General features: G+C 39.0%; 1 protein-coding gene across 3 annotated transcripts in view; it reads left to right on the top strand.

Annotated features, from left to right (window-relative positions):
• Nucleotides 1-27,561, top strand: part of ANTXR1 (ANTXR cell adhesion molecule 1) — a 241,630-nt gene that overhangs the window by 70,644 nt on the left and 143,425 nt on the right. For all 3 annotated transcript variants that reach the window (XM_082356369.1, XM_082356371.1, XM_082356370.1), the window contains exons 9-10: nucleotides 7,664-7,724; nucleotides 19,501-19,599. In XM_082356369.1, the coding sequence (XP_082212495.1) occupies nucleotides 7,664-7,724; nucleotides 19,501-19,599 (160 nt within the window). The remainder of the gene's footprint in view (nucleotides 1-7,663; nucleotides 7,725-19,500; nucleotides 19,600-27,561) is intronic.

Genomic DNA, 27,561 nt, shown 5'->3' with positions numbered 1-27,561 from the left:
TTCTATTTGGCTTATGAAAGAGTCCAAATGTAGTTTTAAAAATCCCATCGCTTGAATAGGCTACAAAGATTGCAGAGGGGCATGTTCAGTTAATCCTCAGGTCACCCCACACCCCTCCAGCTCCTTCTCCTATATCTAGGAATCTGTTGAGAATCATTGTAAAAGCAATAGCAGAATTTAGAACAAAACCCAATGAAACGCTGCAGGGTTTAGCTCCCAAGGAGGGCCACTGACTTTGCCAGTATTCAGCAGATCAGCAAGCTCTTCTTACTAAATAAACCACGTCTTGGAATTCACAGTTATCTGAGCTTTCCTTCTGAAAACAGGAGAGGAAAGTGGTTTCACGGAATAAAAATGAATTTCCTCGGTTTCAGAACCTTGTTTGTCCTGTGCTTCTTCACACCAGACTCTCGTTGAGTGTGAAACTAACTGAGAGAAGAGTAGCATTTATTTAAGTGAGCTGGGTGCCCCCCTCCAGACAAAAATTCTTGCATGTTTTGAGGATGAGCTTTATTATCTAAAATTCAGTAACCTCTTAAGAATGTCTTTCTTGCATGTTGGAATATTTATTTGGTATAATGTATGACTGTAACATAAAATCAGATATGAATCCCAGAAAGATGTGTGTGTGATAGTAAATTTTTATTTTAAATTCAGATTCTGTAGAACTGGATATGAATCTAGGGTAATGTCCATAGTTAATAATAGATATGTCTATTGATTTTAAGTGCGGAGTGCATTTTACTTAGGAAAGGTGACTATCTTTTCTTTTTTCAAAATTTTATTAGAGATCAAATAGTTTCAAAATTCATGGGGGCAACATTGGCAGTCCTGAAGGCATGAATGAGCCAGTTTTGTGTCCCAAGCTCCCTGGCCTTTTCTAAAAGCAAGCCTCCAGGCTTACCCAATGTGCATTCTGCCATCAGCTATATTAGTGTACCTGGGACCCGGCGCCGCACCCCCCAAACATATACTTTTACATTTTTCCCAAATAAAGGGGTCAAGGCCTTTTACACAGCAGGCCCATCTAGACCTTAGACATGGGAACATGATACACCTACAACATTATTGTTTAAAAAGATAAGCCATTTAAAAAGATGGAGGTGTTGAAGTAGACCTCCTGGGAAGGCAGCCCCCAAAGACTTAATAAGAAGAGGGAGATGTTACAAGATGCTGAACATAGCTTTGTATTCAAAAGACTATAAAAGATTAATTTAAAAGATTTAAAATTTAATTTAATTTAAAAGACCAGAAAAGATTAATGTAATAAAAGATTATATTTACAGGGAAAAAAAATGACTGATACATAATATGCTAAAATGTCAGTTAATGAAGCCATGCAGGAAGTGTGCCATTTATTTATTCAGTAAGTATTTATTTAGTGCCTACTATGTGCTAGATTAGGCCTTGTGGATACAGTGGTGGGTAAAAACAAATCTCCTTGCCTTTGTAGAGGTTATAGTCTGAGGAAGATAGACAATGACCAAACAGTCAAAAGATAAATATATAATTATAAACCACAGTAAGTCCTCTGAAAGATGGCAATCTATACTAAAATGTGAATTAATACAGAAATATTTCATTGGTACACTTAGGTCACAAAATCCATACTGGATTTGGAGGGTGACTGGGAGAGTGAGGTTAAGGAAAACTCCTAGGTTTTCGTCTTAGAGAACTAGAGAGATGTAATTGGGCAATAGATAGTTAACTACCTGTGGGCCAGCCTACTTCAAGCTCCAGACATCTTTGAAGCAGAATGTACCCTTCACAACAAGTAAGACACTAAGAAACATGCTGTCTAGATATATGGAAGGAAAAAGTCCCTATACCATGAATGGATAAAGGAAACTGGTCTTGTATTAACACACAAAAAATCTTCCAGCAGGAAATGGCCAAGTAAATAAAGATTGATACTTTATTAGGGAAGGAGGCAGAGCAGTTAGGGGGGAAAAAATTAGGTATGCTTATGGTAAGGGAGGGATTCATAACAACTCTATGCAAATATTCACAATCTTTAAGGATTCTTGAGAAATCTCTGCATAAACTCTGAACTTTATGAAAAAGGACTTTAGATTTTTAGAATCAAAAAATATATATATAAAGTTTTATATACAACCTGGACTGGTTCACAATGGATTTCACATTTTTTTTAATAAATTTATTTATTGATTGATTTTTGGCTACGTCAGGTCTTCGTTGCTGCACACGGGCTTTCTCTAGTTGTGGCGAGCTGGGGCTACTCTTTGTTGCGGTGCGCAGGCTTCTCATTGCTGTGGCTTCTCTTGTTGTGGAGCACGGGCTCTAGGTGCGCTGGCTTCAGTAGTTGTGGCTCGCAGGCTCTAGAGCGCAGGCTCAGTAGTTGCGGCGCACGGGCTTAGTTGCTCCGTGGCATGTGGGATCTTCCCGGACCAGGGCTTGAACCGGCGTCCCCTGCACTGGCAGGCGGATTCTTATCCACTGCGCCACCAAGGAAGTCCGATTTCACTTTAAGTCTATTAAACAGCCCTTATTACATGGCAAAGTTCTTTTACATCTGTTGCCTCTTTTACTCCCCCAACACTCTCATGAGGTGTGCAGGAGTGTCACTACCAGTAACAACCTGTGTACTTATAGAGTTCTTTGCAGATTTCAAACATACTTACCCATATATCTTCTTTTTGAAATCTGCCCAGAAGGTAGCAGGAAAATATTATTAGCCATCTTTCAGGCATTTTCAGCAAATAGGATTTAGCAAGAGGCCAGTGGTGGGTGATGGGATAGAAGCAGATATGAGATAACCATCTTTGCCCGAGAGTAATAGCAGTAGTAGCAGTAATAACAGCGGTAACAGTCACAGCTACCATTGTTTGAGAACCGAATATGTGTCAGACATCCTACTAAGTGCTTTACTACTAAGGTTGTTCTGAGCACATTTCTTGGTGCCTTGTTTTCATGAAGGGCACTTGTTGGCTGATGGCCCAAGGTTGTAAAATACTATTTATTGACCAATCACATCTGTCTAGTTCTGTCTGTAAAACAAAAACCTTGTCAGTTTTCCTTAATCTCACTCTTTTCCTCACTCTCTAATCCAGTACGAATTTTACCACCTAAGTTCTATTGATTTTACAAACTAAATATCTCTGCATTCATGTGTATTACTCATTTTACCACCAGACAGCCCTTTGAGGTGTTTTTCTTGTTCTCATTTTACAGAAAAAGAAACTGAGATTCAGAAGTTTAATAACTTATCCAAATCCTCATGGCCAGTAAGTGGTAGGGCTTGTATTTGGACATAAATCTATTTAAAGCCCAAATCTATTTTTTCTGTCTCTAGAGCCCAGGTTCTTAAGATTAAAACTACCATTATTTGAGGACTTCCAGGCCCTGTGCTATGGACTCTGCCTATATTATCTCATTTAATCTTCCCAACTGAACAACCTCATGCAGTCGGTGCTGTTCTTATCCCACTATTACAGATGAGGAAACAGAGACTCAGAGAGGTTATGGAACTTGCCCAAGGTCACAGTGCTCATGAGTGAGTTGACTCAAGCAATTCGACTCCAATTTAGTTTAATACTAAACTATTAGTGTGTTAAACTGTTTCCCCAAATTGGGGTTCAGACTAGTTAAAGGACTTGTCAAGGACCACAGGTCAGGTAAGTACAGGACCAGGGGCAAGACCAGGACCCAACTCCTCACATTGGATCATGCTTGAGGCATGTGGTAGTCTTAGCCAGTCTCCATCAGAGGTCAGTTAGACTGTCACCTCTGACGTCGCCCCAACCCCGTATGAATTCTTTCCACGCGGTCTAGTGATTTCCCTTCATCCATCTCCCAGTGCTGTGTCTCTACCTCCTCCATGGCTACCACTGCCCAGGTCGGGGAGGGATCCTCTGCCTCCCCACCCCCACGCAGCCTTCAGTCCCTAGGCTGATCTGCTGTCTGCTGAAGTTCGGACAGACTGGTTACTGTACAGTCTGGGCTGCTAATAACCAAAGGAACCCCCCAAATCCACCCCATGCCATTGTGACTTCCTACCATTTGAAACCAGACATTTCTAACTCATAGAAGCCACAGTCCCAGACAAGTCCTGCCCATCCCCCTCACTGATAAATTTTACTCCATTGGCTTCAATGCATCCCTTCCAGATGTTTTAAGTTAAGATTGGGAAAGCTGTGTTTTTACTGGATTGAATCACAGCCCTTGGCTGAAATCTTTTGGCCCTTTATACACTCCCTAGATTTATCAGCTAATTGCAGACACTTTGAGAGAATAATACAGCATGTGTTTATTATGACAAAACCTGTAAGTGTGTCTTTGTGGTCAAAGATTCACGGGTGTTTCCTTTACTCACCCCTGGTTAAGTGTTAGGGTTGGTTCAAAACTGTTGCTTCACGGGCTTCCCTGGTGGTGCAGTGGTTAAGAATCCGCCTGCCAGTGCAGGGGACATGGGTTCAAGCCCTGGCCCGGGAGGACCCCACATGCCGCGGAGCAACTGGGCCCGTGTGCCACAACTATTGAAGCCCGCGCGCCTAGAGCCCGTGCTCCGCAACAAGAGAAGCCACCGCAATGAGAAGCCCGCGCACCGCAACAAACAGTAGCCCCCGCTCACCGCAACTAGAGAAAACCCGTGCGCGGCAACGAAGACCCAACGCAGCCAAAAATCAATCAATCAATAAAATAAATTTAAAAAATAAAAAGAGTGGTGACCTCCCAAAAAAACAACACTGCAAGGGCTGAGTCACTTTAAAAAAAAAAAAAAAAATGTTGCTTCAAAGTCGGGAACTTAACATGGGTGAAGATTTCATTTATGTGTTTTGATGGAGTTTGGGGAATGGGGACAGGATAGATGCGATAGCTCAATTTTCATTCTTGGACTGTTGAAATCTTTAGTTGTAGATGATAAAATGATTTATAAAAGGAGACAGAGGAATTTTATTTAAAACATAAGAAAAGCTTTGTGCTGTTCTAATGTCACTATTTAATAAAGTTCTCCATATGGGTTAATTCTGGGTCTCCCAATGTGGCCTATTGAGAGATTTATGCCTGAAGACGTGTTGAAGGGCGTGCCTGCCTCTCTGAGTTATGGCAACCGGTAGCTAAGGTGGCCCTTCAGCCAGGAAGAGGCCAATGGCAGCAAACTGGGGGGAGAGGGGAGGGGACTGTCATCACAGCTCAGATAAGGCAGTTGTTATCTGGGGTATGAGTCACTGGCAAGGATCTGGATGAGGATCTTGGCAAGCCCCAGTCCTAGGATGTTGCTGCATCTAAAGGACCGGATTGACCACTGGAAAGGCAGGATGGAAAAGCCAGAAGCGAAACATGGATACCCAGGATACATCCTTGGGGTCCCTGATCCCAAGTCAGAATGGCAGTGAAGGGCTCAGAGGTGATACCAGGTCCTTGGGGACCAGGGAGAACTGAGGCTGCGCCTATGTTTGAGGTGGACGGAGACTGGGTAAGCCAGAGGGAGAAGAAATAAGGCAAACGCTGACAAAAAGGAACAAATTGCTTTGACTGTGGAATGAGGTAGAAGCTGAAAACAAATAGAGGAATCAAAATACGAAAATGCCTTTAAACTGTAAAAGAGTCAGAAAGAATGTCAGGAAAAAAATGTCAGCTGGAAATCTGGATTTTAGAATTGTCAAGAAAAAGAAGTACAGTCGGCCCTCTGTATCCATGGGTTCCACATCTGCAGATTCAACCAACTGGGGATCAAAAATATTGGGGAAAAAATCCAGAAAGTTACAAAAAGCAGAGCTTGAATTTGCTGCGTGCTGGCAAATATTTACATTAGCATTTCCATTGTATTATGTATTATATGCAATCTGGATATCATTTAAAGTATATGGAAGAATGTGTGTAGGTTATATGCAAATACTCCGCCATTTTATATAAGGGACTTGAGCATCCTCTGATTTTGCTATCCACGGGGGTCCTGGACCAACCCTCCTGCAGATAGGTAGAACTGTGCTGCTTCTTATTACTCTCAGGTATAGAGAATTACCTAAAACACATGGTTGCGAGGGAGCCTGAATACATTTGAATGTTTTGTCATCTGTACATCAGAGAACAATTTTCTCAAGCATGTTGTTCACTTCCTTTCACAATGCTTCTCTATGAGGACGCCCAGATTTCTCTCTGGAATGGGTAAATATTATCTCTTCTGAGAAACTGGTTTGTTTTCATTCTTCAGATTGAGAATCTCATAAATATTTTCTGCCCTTCTCATTTGCTACTAGAAAGCTTAGAACTAAATTCACGAGCCACTCTTAGCAAGGAAATAAGCTCTTAATAATACATAATAAAAAAATGTATTTTTTCTATGCTATTCTCACTCCTTACTTCATCTTCCCCTTATTTTCCCTTTAATCCATTTCCTCCCCTTTTGAATTTACTGTATCTTTTACTTGATTATATCTTGTGGTGTATGTATCACTTAAGCTGGAACAAAGCAGCATATATAAATAAATACATCCATGCAAGTAAATGGGTGTTTCCCAATGCTAAAAGATGCTTTTTTCTTTTATGGACTTTACATTTTACTTCACTCTTAATTCCTTTAACAAATGCCCCTTTCATAAATAGAGAGACAGTTCCCTTCAGCCCTCTGAACCATCTCAATTTCCAAATTAAGTAAAGCCCAAATAAAGATACTGCCTTTGCTTGGTAAATTAACTCAGTGTCCTATACTTGTTTAAAATGCTTGGTCGAAATTTTAGAATCATTATGCAATAAGAGACGGCATTCATAAATGGTGGAGAAAAGCTTGAACCCTACCAGTCAGGTACCCTGCTTTTGCCAGAAGAAGCCTTCATTATTAATTCCCTGTGCGGTCATGGGGTCCTCCAGACTCTCCACTCAACCCTACAAGACTCACTTGGGGGGAAGACTACATTTCCATGTAAGTAAGGTCCTCCTAAAGAGCGAGGCACAGCAAGCAGCCTTCAAAGCCCTCCCTCTCCTGCAACATTTCCACTTCTCTAACTAAAAGGGAACTCTGAGTAATCTGAACATGCATCTCCTCTAGAGGGCTGGCCATCTCCATCCTACTTCTCCAGCTTTATCTATTATCACTCGTTTTTCTACTGTTCAAGCTCCTTTGTTCCAGCTAAAGAGGTCTATGTATTTCTAGTTTCTCATCTTTGCAAATGCCACTCCCTGCTTGGACCTTAACCTTCCCCTAACTTACTCCTCCCCACTTGACTGAGTCCTACCCTCAGCACCCACCTCTTCCAGGAAGCCCTTCCCCATGTAGCAGCCCTCAATGATTTCCCCCATGAACTCTGTAGCTCCTACCATCTGCCCCTTCACCCTGGCACCTACCACATAGGCTGGGCCATTGTTATTTTTCTTTTCAAGTGTAGGTCCCATTTCCTCAACTAGATGTTAAACCTCTCTGTAACTAGGACTGGTGTATCAGAGACTCAATAAATATCTGCCCAAAGAATAAATGAATGAATAATTCCTATGGATTTTGGGATACCTGGAAGCATCTAGCACAGTTCTGGCTCATTAAATGCTTAACATTAATGATACTAGTAAAAATGTTATCCTCCACTTACCCACCCACTACAACATAATGTCCTTGAGCCTTCCTATCTTGGTAGCTAAAAGCAAACCCCACTTTTCTGTTTTAACAAAATAAGCTGTGCTTTGACTTTTTGATTTCCTCTCCTCCTAGATTTTGAAGAAGTCCTGCATCGAAATTCTAGCAGCTGAACCATCCACCATATGTGCAGGAGGTAAATTGAAATTAAATGCTAATCGCTGTCACACAAATAATGAGATTTTGAATTCAAGTCACGTGTTTACTTCATCAGTAGAGAAGAAGGGAGGTGGGGCAGGAAAGGGCAGGGGGGAAAAGAAGAGTAGAAACTGCTAAATAAATTTTCTTCTAGGGGAAAAAAGGGAATAAGGAATCAACGTGCCAGTTGTTTGAAAGTTTGGAAAAGCCTATCTAAATTCTCGCCTTTCGTGGGAACTAATTTGGGAGTATTACAGAAATACTGGATTCCCACACATCACCATCAATACCCCTCTCTGGATACAAGTGGAATTTAACACTACATCCTCATGGCAGCCATCACAGTGATCATAGACCACCTCTGAACTGTTGATATTTTTAATTATTTAATCAGGGCTGAACCTCTCTCCGTAATTAATATGTTGATCATAATTAATTGCTTTATCTACAATTCCTCACAAAATGTTGATAGGCCACTCCAATTATCCCAGTAAAAGGCCATTATAATTTCATCATTAATACAGCAAGCCTCTACTTATACAAAGAGTCAGCCTTCTCTGAGTCACAGTATTTCCTCTAACTGATCAAAATCATGTTCTTACTGTTGTTTTGTATTATAATGGACTGCCTAAAATTTCAACCATTCTGGCTCTCTTTGTATAATTCCTGACAGGTTTCCCATCACTCTTATTTAAAAAGTACTGTTAGGCACCTACTGAATGCCAGGCACTGTGGTAAGTGCTGGAGATACAAAAAGGATAAACTTTCTCTCCATGAGTTCCTGTGCTCCAGGACCTGGAGTATTTCACCGTTGAGAGTTCACTGTTAACATCGCCTTTCTAGTCTCCTAAAATACCAAGTGCCAATTATTAATTTATCATAGAAAATATATCATGCAACCCCATAAGGAGTGAGGAAGAACTTCCAAGCTTTTTCAAACACTGTACAGTTTTATTCTTTATGGCATATTTTATTGGTATAAATGAGGTAATTCCTTGAGGATTCCATTCCAGTTTCTTGGCTATATTTTAATTAATTAATTTATTTATTTATGGCTGTGTTGGGTCTTCGTTTCTGTGCGAGGGCTTTCTCTAGTTGTGGCAAGCGGGGGCCACTCTTCATCGTGGTGTGCGGGCCTCTCACCATCGCGGCCTCTCTTGTTGCGGAGCACAGGCTCCAGACGCGCAGGCTCAGTAGTTGTGGCTCACGGGCTTAGTTGCTCCGTGGCATGTGGGATCTTCCCAGACCAGGGCTCGAACCCGTGTCCCCTGCATTGGCAGGCAGATTCTCAACCACTGCGCCACCAGGGAAGCCCTTGGCTATATTTTAGAATAGTTGAAACACTTTTCAAGGAGTTAGATGTAGTGAATAGTATGTGCCAACAACAAAACACTAAGTATATATGTAAACATTTAAAGTTGTTAGCAGTACTTGGAGACTGACTATTCAGAGACGTGTAAATTTCCTGAAGAAAAGCAATCAGCAAAGATTATCAATTGACCTTTAAATACACTGCTACCTGGTAACACAGATGGCAGGAACAAATGTGGTTGCCACAAAGACAGGTCCAGGAGAACATTCTTAAGAAAAGGAATTGAAAAATCTTACCTTTGCAAATTTACAAAAGCATATGACCACATGAACCCAGTGCCAGGAGGCTTAACTAGGGTTCATTAGCTTCAAGGTAAATCTGTCTCCACAATTTTTATAATTCCTTTACTTTAAAACAATTAGAAAACAGGAGAGTTCCTTAATTGTGCAATTATCTCATTCATGAAAAAAAAAACCCAGACTTGCAGTTTAGCAATCCTACTGGATGTTTTGCAACCTTGTATTGAATCAGAACATCTAAAGACAACGAATACAACTTCTGTTAATTCACTAGCATAATCAGTTCCCCTCCTGTAGGGTTCTTGGGAACAGAGAAGGAATCTTATTTCTCTCCACTTCCCATTGCCTAACAGAGTACGTGGTACTTAATAGGTGGTCAATAAATGTTGACCAAAAGTCTTGATTCATACATTCCTTAAACAAACAATGCACCGATTTTTGCTCATTTGACCCTTATTAACTACTTTCACCTAATCTCAAGAAGTTATCAGACCTTTGAACTATTTTAAATGAAGCAGAATTAGAAATAGCCAAAGACAGAACAAGGCCCCAAAAACCCACCAAATCTCAATCACTCGGATTGAGTATCTTCTTAAATAATTCTTGAATAATCTTGAATCAAAGATTAGTAAACCAAAATCTCCTTTACTTACCACTGAGGTGTTCAAGACAATAAAAAAATCACATATATAAACGTAATGCATACGGCACAGAGATACCAGGGTCCACAAGATCTGATCCTAGCAAATTCATAGTTTTCAGTATGTCTCTTATTAAATGGAAAAGAAAAATAATTAAATAAAAGATATTTTTAAAGCTAAGGAAAATACAAGAAAAAAGATTAAAAAGTGTTAATAAATTTAAACAAATTAAAACAATTCCACTGATTAATTATCCCAGGAGCTGTTTCTTTGGTAGAACCAATAAAATAAACAAATCTCTGGTAAATCCAATCCAAGGAATCTTTCTTTAAATATTTTTTAAATCTCTGGCTTATGTGCAATATCCCATATTTTATGGACAAACAATAATTTCCTGTATCGGAGTAAACTATCCAATTCTATTTATTTTATTTCTTTTTTCTAATTGACATGTAGTTGATTTACAATGTTGTGTTAATTTCTGCTGTACAGAAAAATGATTCAGTTATAACTACATATATACATTCTTTTTTATATTCTTTTCCATTATGATTTATCACACAATATTGAATATAGTTCCCTGTACTATACAGTAGGACCTTGTTCTATATCCATTCTATATATACTAGTCTGCATCTGCTAACCCCAAACTCCCCCTCCATCCCTTCCATTTCCTTTATTTCCTATAAAAACATTAATACAAGACACAGTGATGGGACCTAGCCTAGGTTTTGAAAAAGCAAGCTCCCACCTCTCTTGAATTAGAATCATTAGGATTAAAACATGTTGATTAGAGAATAAGTTTACTAAGAAGAAAATAAAACTTTCACAAGATATCCTTACACCAAAAGTTCTTCCAAGGATTCCCTTAAAGGTCTGTCACTGATCATTCTCTGGAGTAAGCATGGCTTTCATGAAGCATTGGAGGCCATTTCATTGTCCAGGGCTGTGAACTCCCATCAAGTAGACCTAAGCATACCCCCTCTGTGATTTTCATTAGGCCACTGCAAGGAGCCGGGGCCAGCGATTTATGTGAAAGTGCTTTAAAAAGCATAAACTGTTACAACAAAGCAAGGTGACATTATTATCAGCAGTATCATTTTAATAAGGATTGAAGGTCAATATGAGAATCATGATGTTGATAATATCACACCTAGATGAGAAAAACATGCCTGTATGTTTACTGAAAGAAAATTGGGGAAAGAAAATTGAAAGAAAGAAAATTGGGGAAACCTTGAAAGAAAGAAAGAAAATTGGGGAAACCTTGATAGAGTTCAGAGTATCTGCAAAATGATTCATTAAACTCAATACGTACTGGAGGAGAAAGTGAACAAGGAAATATTGTTCATACTTGTAATGTATAATGTTGAGACTAAGCCCTAGACAGATCTGTGAAGAAGGTAGAACTTGCTTTCATCAAAAACCTTTCCTCTCTGCTTCCTCCCCTCACTCTCTGAATTCCTTCCCTTCCCTGGCCCCCAGAGCAGCCCCTGCTGTGAAGCCCCACCCTGGCCTGTCCACTCAGGACACGCTATACTGACGATTGCATTCTCCCAAGACAGGGATCTCAGCTGGCTCTCACCAACAACTCAGCAACAGCCATGGTTCTGACAGCAAACTGAGCTCTGAGAGAGGCAGTGAGATAATGCACTGGGTGGACGGTAAAACTGAGATCCAACACAGATCTTTCTGTGTTGGGCTGCAAAGGATAGGGTGAAATTTAATGGGACAAATATAAAATGCTGAACTTGCAAATCGTCAGTTTCACGTCCAAGCAGGTTTAGAGAAACCTGACTTAGTAACAGTTCATGCAAAGAAAAAGAAAAAGCAAGGAGAAGCATAGCTATCTTGAGAGCCAATAAGAATGCCTCTGACAAAAAAAAAAAAGCTGATGCAATCTTAGAGTGCATCAATAGCCATCCAGTGTCCAAGGCAAGAGAGCTAATACCACGCTCCACTATTCCAAGTTCAGACCATGGTTCCAAGTCCTATATTTTAAAAATGGCATTGACAAAGGCATGTTCCTAGTAGAAGTGGTGATGCAACTAGAAACCATATTAATAATTCATTCAGGATGTGAGGGCAGCCCAGCTGCAACATCTGTCACCCCATTGATAGCCAGGGTTGATTCAGATGATCTGGCTGGCTAGGCAGGTGTCCCCTTCCTCCCTCCCATGTATATCCCTCCTGAAGCTGCATGCTCAGTGGAAGAGGATGACCTTCCCCAGTAGGGTCCATTCTTCAGTCAAGGATGTTCAAGTAGCTGTGCTCCCCTGCTACAACCTCCGAACGAGCTCTCAAGGTCCATTTACAGGAGAACACAGGATAGTCAAGCTTCCAAGACTCCAGTCACTGACTCTTTCCTCCCTTGCTTCCTTCCTTCCTTCCTTCTTTCCTTCCTTCTTTCCTTCCTTCCTTCCTTCCTTCCTACCTTCCTTCTTCCCTCCCTTCCTTCTTTCTTTCCATCACTTCTTAGTGTCTACTATGTACCAAGTAATATGAAAAGATTTGAGTATCAAAATGCATGCTTGGTCCCAACCCCCCATGAAGCTCACAGTCTGCCCTAGGAGATAGTCATATGTTCAGACAAATTACGAAACCACACATGAAGCACTATAGCAGAGATCTGCTCAAAGAGATGCTAATGAGGTGCTTGTGGGATGAGGAAGGACTAGAGTGACCACAGAGATTTAGACAAAGAATTGAGACACTCACAAGGATATTTGGAGAATTCCCATGCAGAAAGGAAATATTAGGCTTACCATAAATAGCTTCAGGACACCACCATGGAGAGATTGGGGAGGAATTCAAGGAGGCAGGTTTTGGCTTAACACACGCAACTTTTACAACTAAAGCTTTCCAACAATGGAGTAGATGCTCTCAACTTTCCACCCCCAGAATTATGTGAGCAACTGCAGAATGGCCATCTGTAACCACATGCTATACAGAGAAACCCTTTTTGGGTCTCCTTTATAACTTTAAGTTTCTAAAGACTTAATTCAACTTCAGCTAAGATATTAATGGCTGATTATTTGTTTAATGGCTAAAGAAAAAAGTATACTTGGAACTATTTTGCATTTTAACAGGAAATCTTAATGCGAAGAGGAGGTAAGCATCTGCCCTATCAAAAAGAATTTCAATCAATGTCATGAGTAAAACTATTTGGAGAGAGAGCCATCCCAAAACTCCTCCACTGCCAGAGGTTATAAGCTGGCAGCCAACAAGCCCTGTCTGGTCTGCACATATGTTCTTCTTGATTCACACTGCAATTAAAAAAAAAAAAAACTTAAATTTATTGCTAACATTTAAAAGTCTGATTTCACCTAAAAATTCAGATTTTCGCCTTGTATTGAAAAATCAGATCTAGCAACATTGGGCCTGTATTTATTGCAAGATAATGATTGTTAGAGACTGAATAACTTCCCTTTAAAAGAAGCATGTACTCTTTCCAGTTCACCATACTCCGCATTATCCCAATACCCAGGTCAAGCATGTGATTGCCATTTAGCATGGTGTTTATGTCACTGTATTTACAGTTCCTGTTCTAAAACATGTAGGAAGTCACCTGCTGTGTGGAGAGCCTTTATAGCACCTTTGACATTACCTGCATTTAAATAATTCTGCTTCCCTTCTAATATAGACTCTTTTTTAAAGTTCCTAATTAAATGTTTTTGCAGATTATCTTCTGTGTAATTAGGAGAACTGATCCATTGTTAGATTGGCCCTGCCTCGTTCAGCTCCTCTTTAGGAAATGCATCATTTTGTCTAAGCACAGTTTTCCTCTGGTCCCACAATGTTGGCCTCAGACTTGAATAGCTCACAGTGTTTTATGTAAGCAAATACTCCCGGAAGGAACTAATTGGAATTAAGTGTGCAACCTGCCAACTGCTCTACATTTAAAGTTCTTTTCCTCCAGAAATGGAAGGAGATTATCATTAGCGCCTTACATTGTCATTTCAGAAGCAATTGTATTATTCCTACTCTGTTGTTTCCCATTGTTCATAATAAAACTGGGTAAGTGAGCACAAAGGAAGGTACTTTTAGGTGGCATGTTTACCATTTGGAAATTAGATGCTTAAACCAGACACATTTAAGCAACATCAAAAAGTGGTTTCATTTCTTTCACTTTTCACTGTTTTTCAAAGAGCTCATGTTGGCCCATAAGCACCTCTTCTGAATCAATTGTTTAATCCTCTCCTTGGTCTTCATTTTCATTTAAAGATATTTCTATTTGAAGGAGGGACTTTCATACATTGTTGGTGGAAATGCAAAATGGTACAATAACTTTGGAAAACAGTTCTGACAGTCTCTCAAAACATTAAATATACACTAACCACATGACCTAGCTGTTCTACTCCTAGGTGTTTACCCAAGGGAAAAAGAAAAAAATCTATGTCCTGACACAGACTTGTACATAAATGTTTATAACTGCTCTATTTTTAAGAGCCAAAAACTGTGAACAACTCAAATGTTCATCAACACATGAATGGATAAAACTGTGGTTTTCATACAATGAATAATAGTCAGCAATAAAAAGAAATAGACTATGTATAAACCTCAAAATAATTATGGATGAATCTTAAAATAATTATGCTCAGTAAAAAAAGCCAGACCCAAAAAAAAAAAGTACTTACTATATGATTCCATTTGCATAAAATTCTAGAGAATGCAAACTAATCTACAACAACAGAGAGCAGATCAATGGTCGCATGGTGTGGGGCAGGGCAGGAGGAAGAGATTACAAAGGGGCACCTGGAAACTTCTGAGGGTGGTGGATGTGTTCACCATCTTGATTGTGGTATCGCCCCATGATTGTATACCTATGTCAAAACTTATCAAATTTTACACTTTACATACAACTTACTGTATGTCAGTTATACCTCACTAAAATTCTTATAAGTAAATAGCTATAAAATAAAAACCTTAGAGTAATTTAGGCATCAGAAAGCACTTAATACACATCCAGCTCTATATTATATTTTAGATGTTACATGTTACAATAGCATTTAATAGGAGAGCAAATTGAAGCTAACTCTCAAGATGGAAATATCACTAACAATAATTTTGCACAGAAGTCTTAGGTGACCAGAGCAAATAGTGAATATACAGATGTCTCATTTTCAGATACAGTGGTTGATAGGTGATCTTTATTGAGGTCATCGCAAAACTATGTGTTCACATTTCCAAAAAAAAAGGAAAAAAAGCAAAAAGGAACAGAATAAGTTTATCAAACTATTCATTGACCTTAATTTTTTTCTTTTTTAAAATTGAGCTATAATTCACATATCCTAAAATTCACCCTTTCAAAGAGTACAATTCAGTAATGTCTAATATAATCACAAAGTTGTACAACCATAGCCACTGTGTAATTCCAGAATATGTCCATTATCCTGAAAAGAAACCCTGTACCCATTAAGCAGTCACTCCCCATTCCTTCCTCTCCCCAGCCCCGGCCAGTCGATTTTCTATCTCTCTGGATTTGCTAATCTGCACTATTCACATGGAAATGAAATGGAATAAAATCATACAATAGATGGACTTTCATGTCTGGTTTCTTTCGTTTGGCATAATGTTTTCAAGATTCATCCATGTCATAGCATGTGTCAGAACTTGTTGCTTTTTATGGGTAAATAATATTCCATTGTATGAACACCATATTCATCATTTGGTGGCTACTTGGGTTGTTTCCACTTTTTTGGCTATTGTGAATGATGCTATTGTGAAATATATGTACAAGTTTTTGTGTAGACATAACATTTTCGATTCTCTTGAGTATAGGATGAGATTTCTGGGTCATATGGTAATTCTATGTTTAACTTTCTGAGGAACTGCCAAACTACTTTACAAAACAGCTGCACCAATTTACATTCCCACCAGCGATGTACGAGGCTTCTCATTTCTTCATCAACACTTGTTATTATCCACCTCTTTTATTACAGTCATTCTAGTGAGTGTGGAGTGGGTTTGATTTGCATTTTCCTAATAACCAATGACGCTGAGCATCTTTTCATTCAATGACCTGATTAAGCTTCAGAAAACAAACAGGATTAGATCTGACTGGTACCTGAATAAATGACCACCTCTCCTCCCCTTTCTCCCTTTCTATACCAAGATGTCATTTGTTTGTTCGTTAAACGAGCTTATACTGAGGCTGACTCAGCCCTGGGTGAGACACAGCCAAAGATTCTAAAGAAATAGATATGATGGCCTCTCCCATCAGGAAGCTTAAATTATAATTGAGAATAGAGTGACCAAAGAATCGTAATAAACATATACCTTAAAGATGACTTAAAGAATATGTATCTTAAAAGATTAGGTAAAAGATCATTTCCAAGTAGAAATTCCTCCCTAATGCCCTCCGGTCCCTAGGCACTCCTTGTAGGAGCTGTAAACCAACATGCACGCTGCCTAAAAACACTTAGATGTGCATATGGTGAGAGACAGGTTCAGGGCTTTGTGAACAAACTGAATTAAATCAATATGTCCTGGTTCTCGCTTGCTGACAGATTCACTTGACAGGGTTTTGTTAACATACCTTCCACGTGTGAAGGGCTGACATTCCAGTCGGGCTGCTGGGGCAGATACTCAGGCTCTTCTGGAGGCCACATGTGCATCCTCACCTAGAAACTGGTGGGAGCTCGCCTCTGCTCTGGTGTGCCTCCCAGGGCATCCTTTCCTCCACCTGCTCCCCGCGCCTCGGGGGTTAGATTGCTCGGTCTCCACCATGGCTGCTCCTGGGTTTCTGCTGTCTTCCTCCCTAACACCCTGAGGGCTGGCCAGGCAACCATGTGGGCATCCTTTTTCACTGAGGACTCAGCAGCAGAACTGGTTATGCTAGGGCACGGTGTTAGAGAAGAGAGCTGGCACATGGCCTGCGTTTCCAGAACCTTCTCTCCTTCCACTGATCTTTGAGGAAACAAGAGAAGTAGGCAGAGCAGTGAGGCAGAAAACATTTGCAATCAGCAAAAGCATCCAATGGCAGACTTCTGGATGTCTAGCGTTCAGACTAAAAACAGAAATGGGTATCTATAGGCTAAATTGAGTAAACAAGATACAATAAGATTCTTCCACAATGCTTGACACGTAATAGAATGCTTGTTGAACCAATTGTGTCATCAGTCACATGCCAGGCAGACATCTAAAGAAAACTATTTGGTCCATCCTTCTAAACTTAGCAATCGTACATATGCATCAACTTGCATATCTAAATCCTTAATACTCATAGGACTATGGTCCTGAAAAACCATAGTTAAGTTTTGAACCTTAATATAGTTCAAAACTACGGCAGTGAATGCTGGGTACAAGTCCCAGTTTTGCTGCTTACCAGTTACAGATTACATGATCTTGGGCAAGTCATTTACAACGTCAAAAATCTCAATTTCCTTACAGGGAAGGTCGTTGATACCTCTAAACAGCATTCTGTTCTAACTTGTTTCTCTTTGTGGCACACTTAGTGCCTCCGGCTTCTTTTACTTCGGTTTTGGTTTCCTGCTTCCTAGCTGGGCCAGCTCCATTTTTCTGCAAAATGGGCAAACCTGTCTAAAGTAAAAATAAAATAAGCTTTTAAAAAAATCACAGGGGCTTCCCTGGTGGCGCAGTGGTTGAGAATCTGCCTGCGAATGCAGGGGACACGGGTTCGAGCCCTGGTCTGGGAAGATCCCACATGCCACGGAGCAACTGGGCCCGTGAGCCACAATTACTGAGCCTGCGCGTGTGGAGCCTGTGCTCCGCGACAAGAGAGGCCGCGACAGAGAGAGGCCCGCGCACCGCGAGGAAGAGTGGCCCCCGCTCGCCGCAACTAGAGAAAGCCCTCGCGCAGAAACGAAGACCCAACACAACCAAAAATAAATAAATAAATAGAATTTTTTTTAAAAAATGCATTTCAAAAGACACCATTAAAAAAAGTAAAGACATGCCATGAAACTAGGAAAAAAATATTAAAAAAAAAAAATCACAATGTCAATCTCTAAATGAGTCATATGTCACAAGACATTTTAGCATAATGGTAAGGAGCATGGTGTCTGAGTCCTAAGGCGTTTGATACTTGACAGACCTGGATTCCAGTTCTGATTCTGACAGCTACCAGCCATGTGATCTTGGACAAGTTACTTAACCTCATTACACTTGGTTTTCTCATTTGTGCCTCCCTGTGGTGAGGTTTAAGTGACATCAGACATATACAATGCTTAGCACAGGGCCTGGTACACAAAGAGGGAGCAAATGATATCAGTTATGATTCTCTTGGCAAACATGATCTCTAAATTAGTTTCCCCAGAATGCAGGTGACATAGATTCATGACGTTTATTAAAGTGTGGAAGAGTCCCATATGCTAGTCCTTTAATTCCATTCATCCTCCGGTGAAAATCTCCATCTGGATAGCAATTGACACTTCCAGATCCACTTTCACAGATACTGCGTTTTAACCTCTAACTTTTAGTCTTTTTCTTTTTTATACGCCACACAGCATTATCCCAAGCCCCAATCTTTACACACAAAAAGATGACAAAAATCAAAGAAAATAGAGTATTGGCGATTAGTTACCATCAAACTTAAGCTCAAACTTAAATATTCCTAAACATTTAATGAATTAATTAGCTGGTTTTTTCCCTTAGTAAGACTAGTATAGAGGATCATTATTTTTGCTTTATAAATATTTTATTAACGTGTTAATTCCACATGAATTATGCCAACATGAAATTAACATGCAGGGCTAGAGACCCGCAGAGATATATTATCTCTTCTACTTTGAGAGAAGAGAGTACTAAGTGCGCTAAGGGCCAATGTCAGTTCAAACGGGAAATGCTTGCTGACCGGCCACCCCTAAGCAAGATTGCGATCCCCTGCTGAGTACAATTATTCCTACATAACACTAGGTGCTCCTACTGTGTGCCCTGCAGAGACAGGAGAGCTGAAGCTGCATCAAACAATTCCTAAACGTAAAGGAATGTTTTCTAGTTGTGGAAGAAAAGACAAAAGAACACCACCAGACAATACATAATCACATGTTACACTATTCAGGACAGACTGTGAATGCCCGCAGGTAGTGGTTTTCAAAAATGCTAGGCACCTGGAGTTCTAAATAAATCCTTTCCTCTGCATCCAATATGTAAAAGAGACACAAGAGGATTGAAGAAGTATAGAGTCCCTCCCCCGTGGCCTTCTGGTGGCAGAGATCACAGGTTTTAAAACTGCCAGGACTTGAGAGATGGGTAAGGTTTGCAGGACACAGGTTGGGGGTGGGGGGGGGGAAGGCATTCCAGCTAGGAGGAAGAGTAAAGGCAAAGGCAAGGTGGAAATTCAAAGTAAGAAGTTCTGTGCCATCCTGATGAACAACTAGTGAGAAGGTAGTGAATAGGTGGTAAAAGGCTCCCACACGGATGCTTCTGTTTCCCAGCTTGAACTGATTATTTAATATTTTAAGCCTGGTGAAATAGCAGACTCCCTAAACCAGGGCAGATGGGAAACTTAAGGTTAACGGTGTGCAGTCAATGAAGGTGTCGTGTCATTATTCTTTGTTTCAGAATCATTTCAAGTAGTTGTCAGAGGTAACGGCTTCCGTCACGCCCGCAACGTGGACAGGGTCCTCTGCAGCTTCAAGATCAACGAGTCAGTGACGCTCAGTAAGTTCTCGTGGAGTTTGGGGGTTTCTACCACCTGCTTCGCCTGCTTCGGGGAAGGGACGCCCCAGCCCCATCTTCTAGCAAGGCCACACACGGGAAACTACAGAGAAGGGTCTTCCCTGCTAGAAAGGCCACCAGCAAGGGCATAGCTAGCTGCTGCGGCGCCCCTGCTTCCATCAGGAGAGGCACTTGTTTTGCAGTCCACCAGCATTTGTACCAAGTTCAAAACTCTCAGCTGTCAGTGCAGGCCCTGGCTGCTTAGGGCTTACAAAGCTTGATGTTCCTTAACAAGGTATTCGGGACTCTCAAGCACAAGAGGGAAAAAGAAATGGTCTAAATTTATTAATTCTGAGTAAACTAAAAGCCAAACTGTTCGACTTGCATGTGTAGATTCTGGAAGTTTGTTCAATCTGGATGATTCTTGCTTTGGAGTCGCCAAAAAACTCTCGTCAGGGTGAATACCTGACCTGAAATACAGGCATATGGAAGTAAAACTAAGCGCATTTCATGGGAAAAAAATGAATTGTCATAACATTGGCACTTTCACAAGACATTTGTAGCAGGCAAGTTCTTAATTTAAAGACGTGTGTGATTCAGATTGCTGTCCAGGAAAGATGGGGGAGACAGATTATGGAAAGACACATGGCCAGGAGCCCTGGTTATTATTTACATCTGGCATTCATCACACAGATAATTATTGGTTCAGTATCTGCAGCGATAAACAGTAATAACATACTGTATTTTCTGTAGTGCTATGACATTTTAAATGCCACACATCTTTTTGCCACAACTACCATGGGAGGTAGAAAGAGCAAAGAGGAAGGAAAGGATACTCAAGCTTATTGACTAACCATTCACGCTAGTTTGGTCCTCCTGATGGCGTTATGGAGTAGCTACTATACTGTTTTTCAAAAGGAAGAATTGAAGGGTATGCCTTTTCCCCTCTATAGCATCTTGAAACCCACTTCAATATTTAAACAGAGGTATGCAATGGCATCTTTACAAACATCTGGAATTCCTGAATTTGGAATAATTCCAAAGATTTGAAACAGTCAGTTATTTTTTCTTGATACTTGGAAATGCCCTCACGTATCCAAAAAGTACATGCTATTTGAAAACATCTTGAAGTATCCCCAAGAAGTCACAGTGTGAAAGTTGGACGTGCACCCTCTAGAGTCCTTCCTTTTTTTCCCCTTTAATTTGTGATGTCATTCAAGTCCGCCTTCCCTCTCTCCTTAACCAGAATCTTAAATCTAAGCTCAGAAATTCCTGAGGGTTAAACTCAGAAGACATCAACACCTTCCAAAGAAGGCTTCCCAGACGAGCAAGCCTTTGGACCCAACCCCTCTCTGAACATGAATGGACATGGGGTGTAGCATTGCCATTGCTTGAAAGGTTACGCAGAGATGCTATATTAAGATAATAAAAAAATGCAAATTTACTATGGATTCGTAGAGTGACATATTGAATGCATATTTTCCAGCTTCTCCATGAAATTGTATTTCTTGGGAAACTAGCTTCTCTTCCTTTCCTAATACAAACTTGCAAACACCCGCACAGGCTCTCCACCTGATTCATAATCAAAGAGGAATAAAGGCCTTTGGGGTAGGGATTTAGCTTAAACCACAAACCTAATTGTGCCTCCAACACAAGTGCTGACAGTTTGGAGAAAAGAAAGGCAGTGACTCAACCACATTATATGCTGCAAGTAACACTCCTGAACTCAAACAAATAGTTATTAAAAATATTCTAGCTAAGGGGAAAATATTGGAATTTGAAAAAATATTGTCATTCATTTATTAATTCATCTGTTCTTTTACATTCAGTAAATAATATGAACAAGAAACTGTGGAGGACAGAAAAGATAAATAAATTTTAAAATGCAACATATTCAATTCTACATTTTTCTACCAACCTTATGAATGTAAGTATCTCATTGAGTTGTCCCCATAAAATAAAATAAATTTAGATTCTTTTACTTTTCCCATTCTCCTTTCCCACTTCTACATCCAAGTTTTAAATTATCTGTTTTAATTTTTATAGTATATATTTCCTCTTTCAAGATTTTTTCCTAAATACTGCATTACATTTTATAACAAAAAAAGAGAATAGAAGTGCCCTTATCAACCATTAAAAGACTAATTGCAGGCCGGATAATGAAGCTATGGCCGTTATGATATAAGCCTTGGAGTCTTCAACAAATAAAGTATTATTTGTAGCAGATTATATAAAGAAAAAGTTAAATAAAAAAATAACAAATTGAAAAGACTATGAACACCCTTTAACATTATTGCACTAAGACACAAATAAAGCACCAACATATTAATACCAAAATGTTGAAGTTGTTTAAATATATTCTTAGATGATAAATATAACCAGAAAATAAAAAGCATAGGTTAATACCTATGTCTCTCCTGCTTTCCTTGCCTTTGCTTAAAAAGAAAGTAAACAAATCAACCACTTAGGAATCTAAAACAATTTCTGGACTTGTTTCTGGTCAATATAATAGATCCAAAATTCTGCATAAAATATGATTTTAAAAATTGTGACATGTGGCCTTGCTCGAGGGAATGAGGAGGAAACCCCCAGGCACGGGAGACAAGAAGGGAATGCAAAATCTAAGCAGGAAGCAAAGCTCTGGGGACTCTGGGCCTGAGGGGTCTTCAGGCTGTGATCTTGCTACTGATGTAGATACAGGGCACCAGCAAGACAAGCAGGCAAAAGCAGAGCCCCCCGTAGAAATCAGGCTCCGACAGCCGTACCAGACATTGAATGCGGACAGGGAAAGCTGCTCGTGATTCAAGGAAGCAGGCAGGGGAATAAAGGTAAGATGTTTTACCAGCCGCATAATACAGAAGCACCAAGTCAGGAAACTAACTCCAAAATATGTCCGTGGCCATCCAGATCCCTGTGGCCCTGGCAGAGGCAGTATACATCCAGTCCAACCTACACCACTCCTGAAGCCATAGCCCCCTCTGAAGATGGGCTCGCAGCACCATATGATAAATCATATGATAATAGATGAAAGAAAACGGAGAACAAGCAAGAAGACTAAAGAGCAATTTGAAAGAGGGTGTAAAATAAACACATTTAAAGTGTCTAAAAACAAGAAAACAAGTCAAATAAGCAGTCTACACCTTACGCCTAAAGGGACTAGAAAAATAAGAACAAACAAAACCCAAAGTTACTAGACGGAAAAATAAATAAAGATCAGAGTGTAAATAAAACAGAATTAAAAAACAGTAGAAAAGATCAATGAAACTAAGAGCTGGTTCTTTGAAAAGATTGACAAAATTGATAACCCTTTAGCCAAACTCATCAAGAAAAAAAGAGAGAGGATCCAAATAAATAAAATCAGAAATGAAAGAGAAGTTACAACCGACACCAGAGAAATACAAAGGATCATAAGAGATTACCACTGGGTTGGCCAAAAAGTGTCTTTGGTTTTCTAAGAAAAAATAAAAGACACATTTTTCATTTTCATCAAGAATTTTATTGAACAACTTTATTCACCATTTTGTTCCACTACCTTCTGCCATTTTTCAGGCAACTTCATAACTCCATCTTCCCAAAACTTTTTATCTTTTTTTTTTTTTAATTTTAAATTAATTTAATTTTTTCTGTGAGATATCTTTTTTTTTTTAAACATCTTTATTGAAGTATAATTGCTTCACAATGGTGTGTTAGTTTCTGCTTTATAACAAAGTGAATCAGCTACACATATACACACGTTCCCATATCTTTTTAAGCAAAGAACTGGTCCAGTTGCCTTTTACAGTCTTCCAGGGAATTGAAATTTTTTCCATTAAGAGAATTTTTTAAAGACCGAAACAAATGGAAATCCAAAGGTGCAATGTCTGGTGAATACGGCAGATGAATCAGAACTTTCCGGCCAAACTGTAACAGTTTTTGCCTGGTCATCAAAGAAATATGCAGTCTTGCGTTATCCTGATGGAAGATTGTGTGTTTTCTTTTGACTAATTCTGGACACTTTTCGTTGAGTGCCGCTTTCAGTTGGTCTAATTGAGAGCAGTACTTGCTGGAATTAATCGTTTGGTTTTCTGGAAGGAGCTCATAATAGAGGACTCCTTTCCAATGCCACCATATACACAACATCACCTTTTTTAGATGAATACCAGCCTTTGGTGTGGTTGGTGGTGGCTTATTTCACTTGCCCCTTGATCTCTTCCATTCCACATTGTTGTACAGTATCCACTTTTCATCACCCATCACAATTTGTTTTAAAAATGGAACGTTTTCATTACGTTTCAATAGAGAATCGCATGTGGAAATATGGTTAAGAAGGTTCTTTTCCACTTAACTTACGTGGAACACAAACATCAAAGTGATTAACATAAATAACCAAGCTGATGCAAATGATTTTCAACACTTGATTTGGATATTTTGAGTATGTCGGCTATCTCCCGCATAATATAACGTTGATTGTTCTCAATTATTGTTTCAATTTGACCGCTATCAACTTCAACTGGTCTACCCAACTGTGGAGCATCGTCCAGTGAGAAATCCCCAGCATGAGACTTCGCAAACCACTTTTGACACGTTCGATCAGTCACAGCACCTTCTCCATATACTGCACAAATCTTTTTGTGTGTTTCAGTTGTGTTTTTACCTTTCTTGAAATAATAAAGCATAATATGCCAAAAATGTTGCTTTTTTTCTTCCATCTTCAATATTCAAATGGCGACACAAAAATTCACTGATTCTGATCGTCTTTTTCTAAATGCACGCTGATATGACTGCTGTCACATACAATCTAACAAAACTGTTTCGAATGAAGTTAAAGACAACTAAGTGCTACTAGAGCCATCTTACAGAAATAATCAAACAAACCTTTTGACCCACCCAATACAAACAATTATATGACAATAAAATGGACAACCTAGAAGAAATGGATAAATTCCTAGAAATGTGCAATCTCCCAAGACTGAATCAGGAAGAAATAGAAAATATGAACAGGCTAATAATGACCAGTAATGAAATTCAATCGTTACTTTAAAAAACTTTCAACAAATGAAAGTCTAGGACCAGACAATTTCATAGGGAAATTCTACTTCAAAGAAGAGTTAACATCCATCCTTCTCAAACTGTTCAAAAAAAAAAAAAAAAAAGAAGAGGAATTCTCCTGAACTCATTCTACAAAGCCAACATCACTCTAATAACAAAACCAGACAAAGATACCACAAAAAATAATTACAGGTCAATATCACTGATCAACATAAATGCAAAAATCCTCAACAAAAGATTAGCAAACTGAATTGAACAATACGTTAAAAGGATCATACACCATGATCAAGTACAATTTATCCCAGGAACACAAGGATGGTTCTGTATCCACAAATCAATCAACATAATACACCACATTAACAAACTGAAGAATAAAAACCATATGATCATTTCAATAGATTCAGAAAAAGCTTTTGACAAAATCCAACATCCTTTTATGGTAAAAACTCTCCAGAAAATGGGCATAGAGAGAACATACCTCAACATAATAAAGGCCATGTATGACAAGCCCATAGGCAACATCATAATCAATGGTGAAAAGCTGAAAGCATTTCCTGTAAGATCAGGAACAAGACAAGGATCCCACTCTTGCCACTTTTATTCAACATGGAATTGGAAGTCCTAGCCACAACACTCAGAAAATAAAAAGAAATAAAAGGAATCCAAATTGGAAAGGAAGAAGTAAAACTGTCACTGTTTGCACATGATATGGTTCTATACATAGAAAATTCTAGAGATACTGCCAAAAACCATTTGAACTGAAATGAGTTCAGTAAGCTGGTAGAATACAAAAGTAATATACAGAAATATGTTGCATTTCTAAATACTAATTATGAACTATCAGAAAGAGAAATAAAGAAAATAATCACATTTACAATTGTATCAAAAAGAATAAAATAACTAGGAATAAATCTGATCAAAGAGGAAAAAGATTTGTATTCTGAAAACTATAAGAGATTGATGAAATAAATTCAAGATGACAAAATAAATGGAAAGATATTTGGTGCTCATGGATTGGAAGAATCAATATTGTTAAAATGACTATACTACCCAAGGCAATCTACAGATTCAGTGCAATCCCCATCAAAACGCCAATGGCATTTATCACAGAACTAGAACAAATAACTCTAAAATTTGTATGGAAACCCAAAAGACCCCAAATAACCAAAGCAATCTTGAGAAAGAAGAACAAATCTAGAGTTGTCACACTCCTTGATTTCAAGCTAAACTACAAAGTTACTGTAATCAAAGCACTATGGTACTGGCATGAAAACAAACACATAGATCAATGGAACAGAATAGAGAGCCTAGAAATAAACCCATGCTTATATGGTCAATTAATCTACAACAAAGCAAGCAAGAATATACAATGAGAAAAGACAGCCTCTTCAATAAGTGGTATTTGGAAAACTGTACTTCTGTGTGCAATAGAATCAACGTGGACTACTTTCTTATACTATATGCAAAAGTAAACTCAAAAATGGATTAAAGACTTTAAGGTCTGAAACCATAAAACTAGAAGGAAACATAGGCAGTACTCACTTTGACATCTGTCTTAGCAATATTTTTTTGGATCTGTCTCATCACACAAGGGAAACAAAAGCAAAAATAAACAAATACACCAACTTAAAAGCTCTTACACAGCAAAGGAAACTATCAGCAAAAGGAAAGGCCACCTATTGAATGGGAGAAGACATTTGTAAACTATATATCTGATAAGGGATTAATATTCAAAATATACAAAGAACTCATACAACTCAACATCAAAAACAATAAAGAGCCCAATTAAAAAACGGGCAGAGAATCTAAATAGACATATTTCCAAAGAAGACATACAAATGGCCAACAGGCACATGAAAAGATGCTGAACATCACTAATCATCAGAGAAATGCAAATCGAAACCACAAGGAGTTACTACCTCACACCTGTCAGAATGGCTATCATCAAAAGATAAAGTGCTGGCAAGGATGTGGAGAAAAGGGAACCCTTGTGCAATGTTGGTGGGAATGTAAATTGGTGCAGCCACTGTGGAAGACAGTATGGACATTCCTCAAAAACTTAAAAATAGAACTGCTATATGATCTAGCAATTTCACTTCTGAATATTTACCTGAAGAAAACAAAAACATTAATTTGAAAAGATACGTGCACGCCAATGTTCATTGTGGCATTATTTATAATAGCCAAGATGTAGAAGCAACAAACAACCAAAACAAAATGAAAACTGATTTCTAGATGCAGAGAAAAGAATGGGTGGTTGCCAGAGAGGAGGGAGGTTGGGGGGGGGGGTGAAATAAGTGAAGGGAGTTAAGAAATACAAACCTCCAGTTATAAAATAAATAAGCCACAGGGATTTAATATACAGCAGAAGGAATATGATTAATAATATTGTAATGACTTTGTGTGGGGACAGACGGATACTAGATTTATCATGGTGCTCATTTCATAGTGTATGAAAATGTCAAATTACTGTGTAGTACACCTGAAACATAATATTGTACATCAACTAATTTCAATTTAAAAATGAAATAAAGTGTGTGAAGAAATCAAACAGACCAAAGGGGAAGAACATTCAACAAAGGCACATTTGCAGAGAACCTAGTGTAAATTTTAGAGCTGAAGACGTTTATTCACTGAAATACAACTTAATGGATAGACTAAGCAGTGTGATTAGACACAGATGAAGATGAAATGCATGAACTGGAAGAGCGATATGAGAAAATCGTACCCCTCAACTAAAGCACCAGACCCAGATTTTTTTCATCTAAGTTTTACCAGACTTTAAGGGACAGATGAGTCATATCTGATACATACACTTCCAGAGAAAAGAAATAAAGAAAAAGGGTTTTAATTCATTTTATGAAAATTATATAATCTTGATTTTTTTAAAAACTGGACAAGACACTAGTAGTAGAAAATATTTGAAATCAATTTCTT

This window comes from Balaenoptera borealis (genome assembly GCF_965194805.1).
Source record: "Balaenoptera borealis genome assembly, chromosome: 15".
NCBI lineage: Eukaryota > Metazoa > Chordata > Mammalia > Artiodactyla > Balaenopteridae > Balaenoptera > Balaenoptera borealis.
This window is presented reverse-complemented; position numbering and strand designations above follow the sequence as displayed.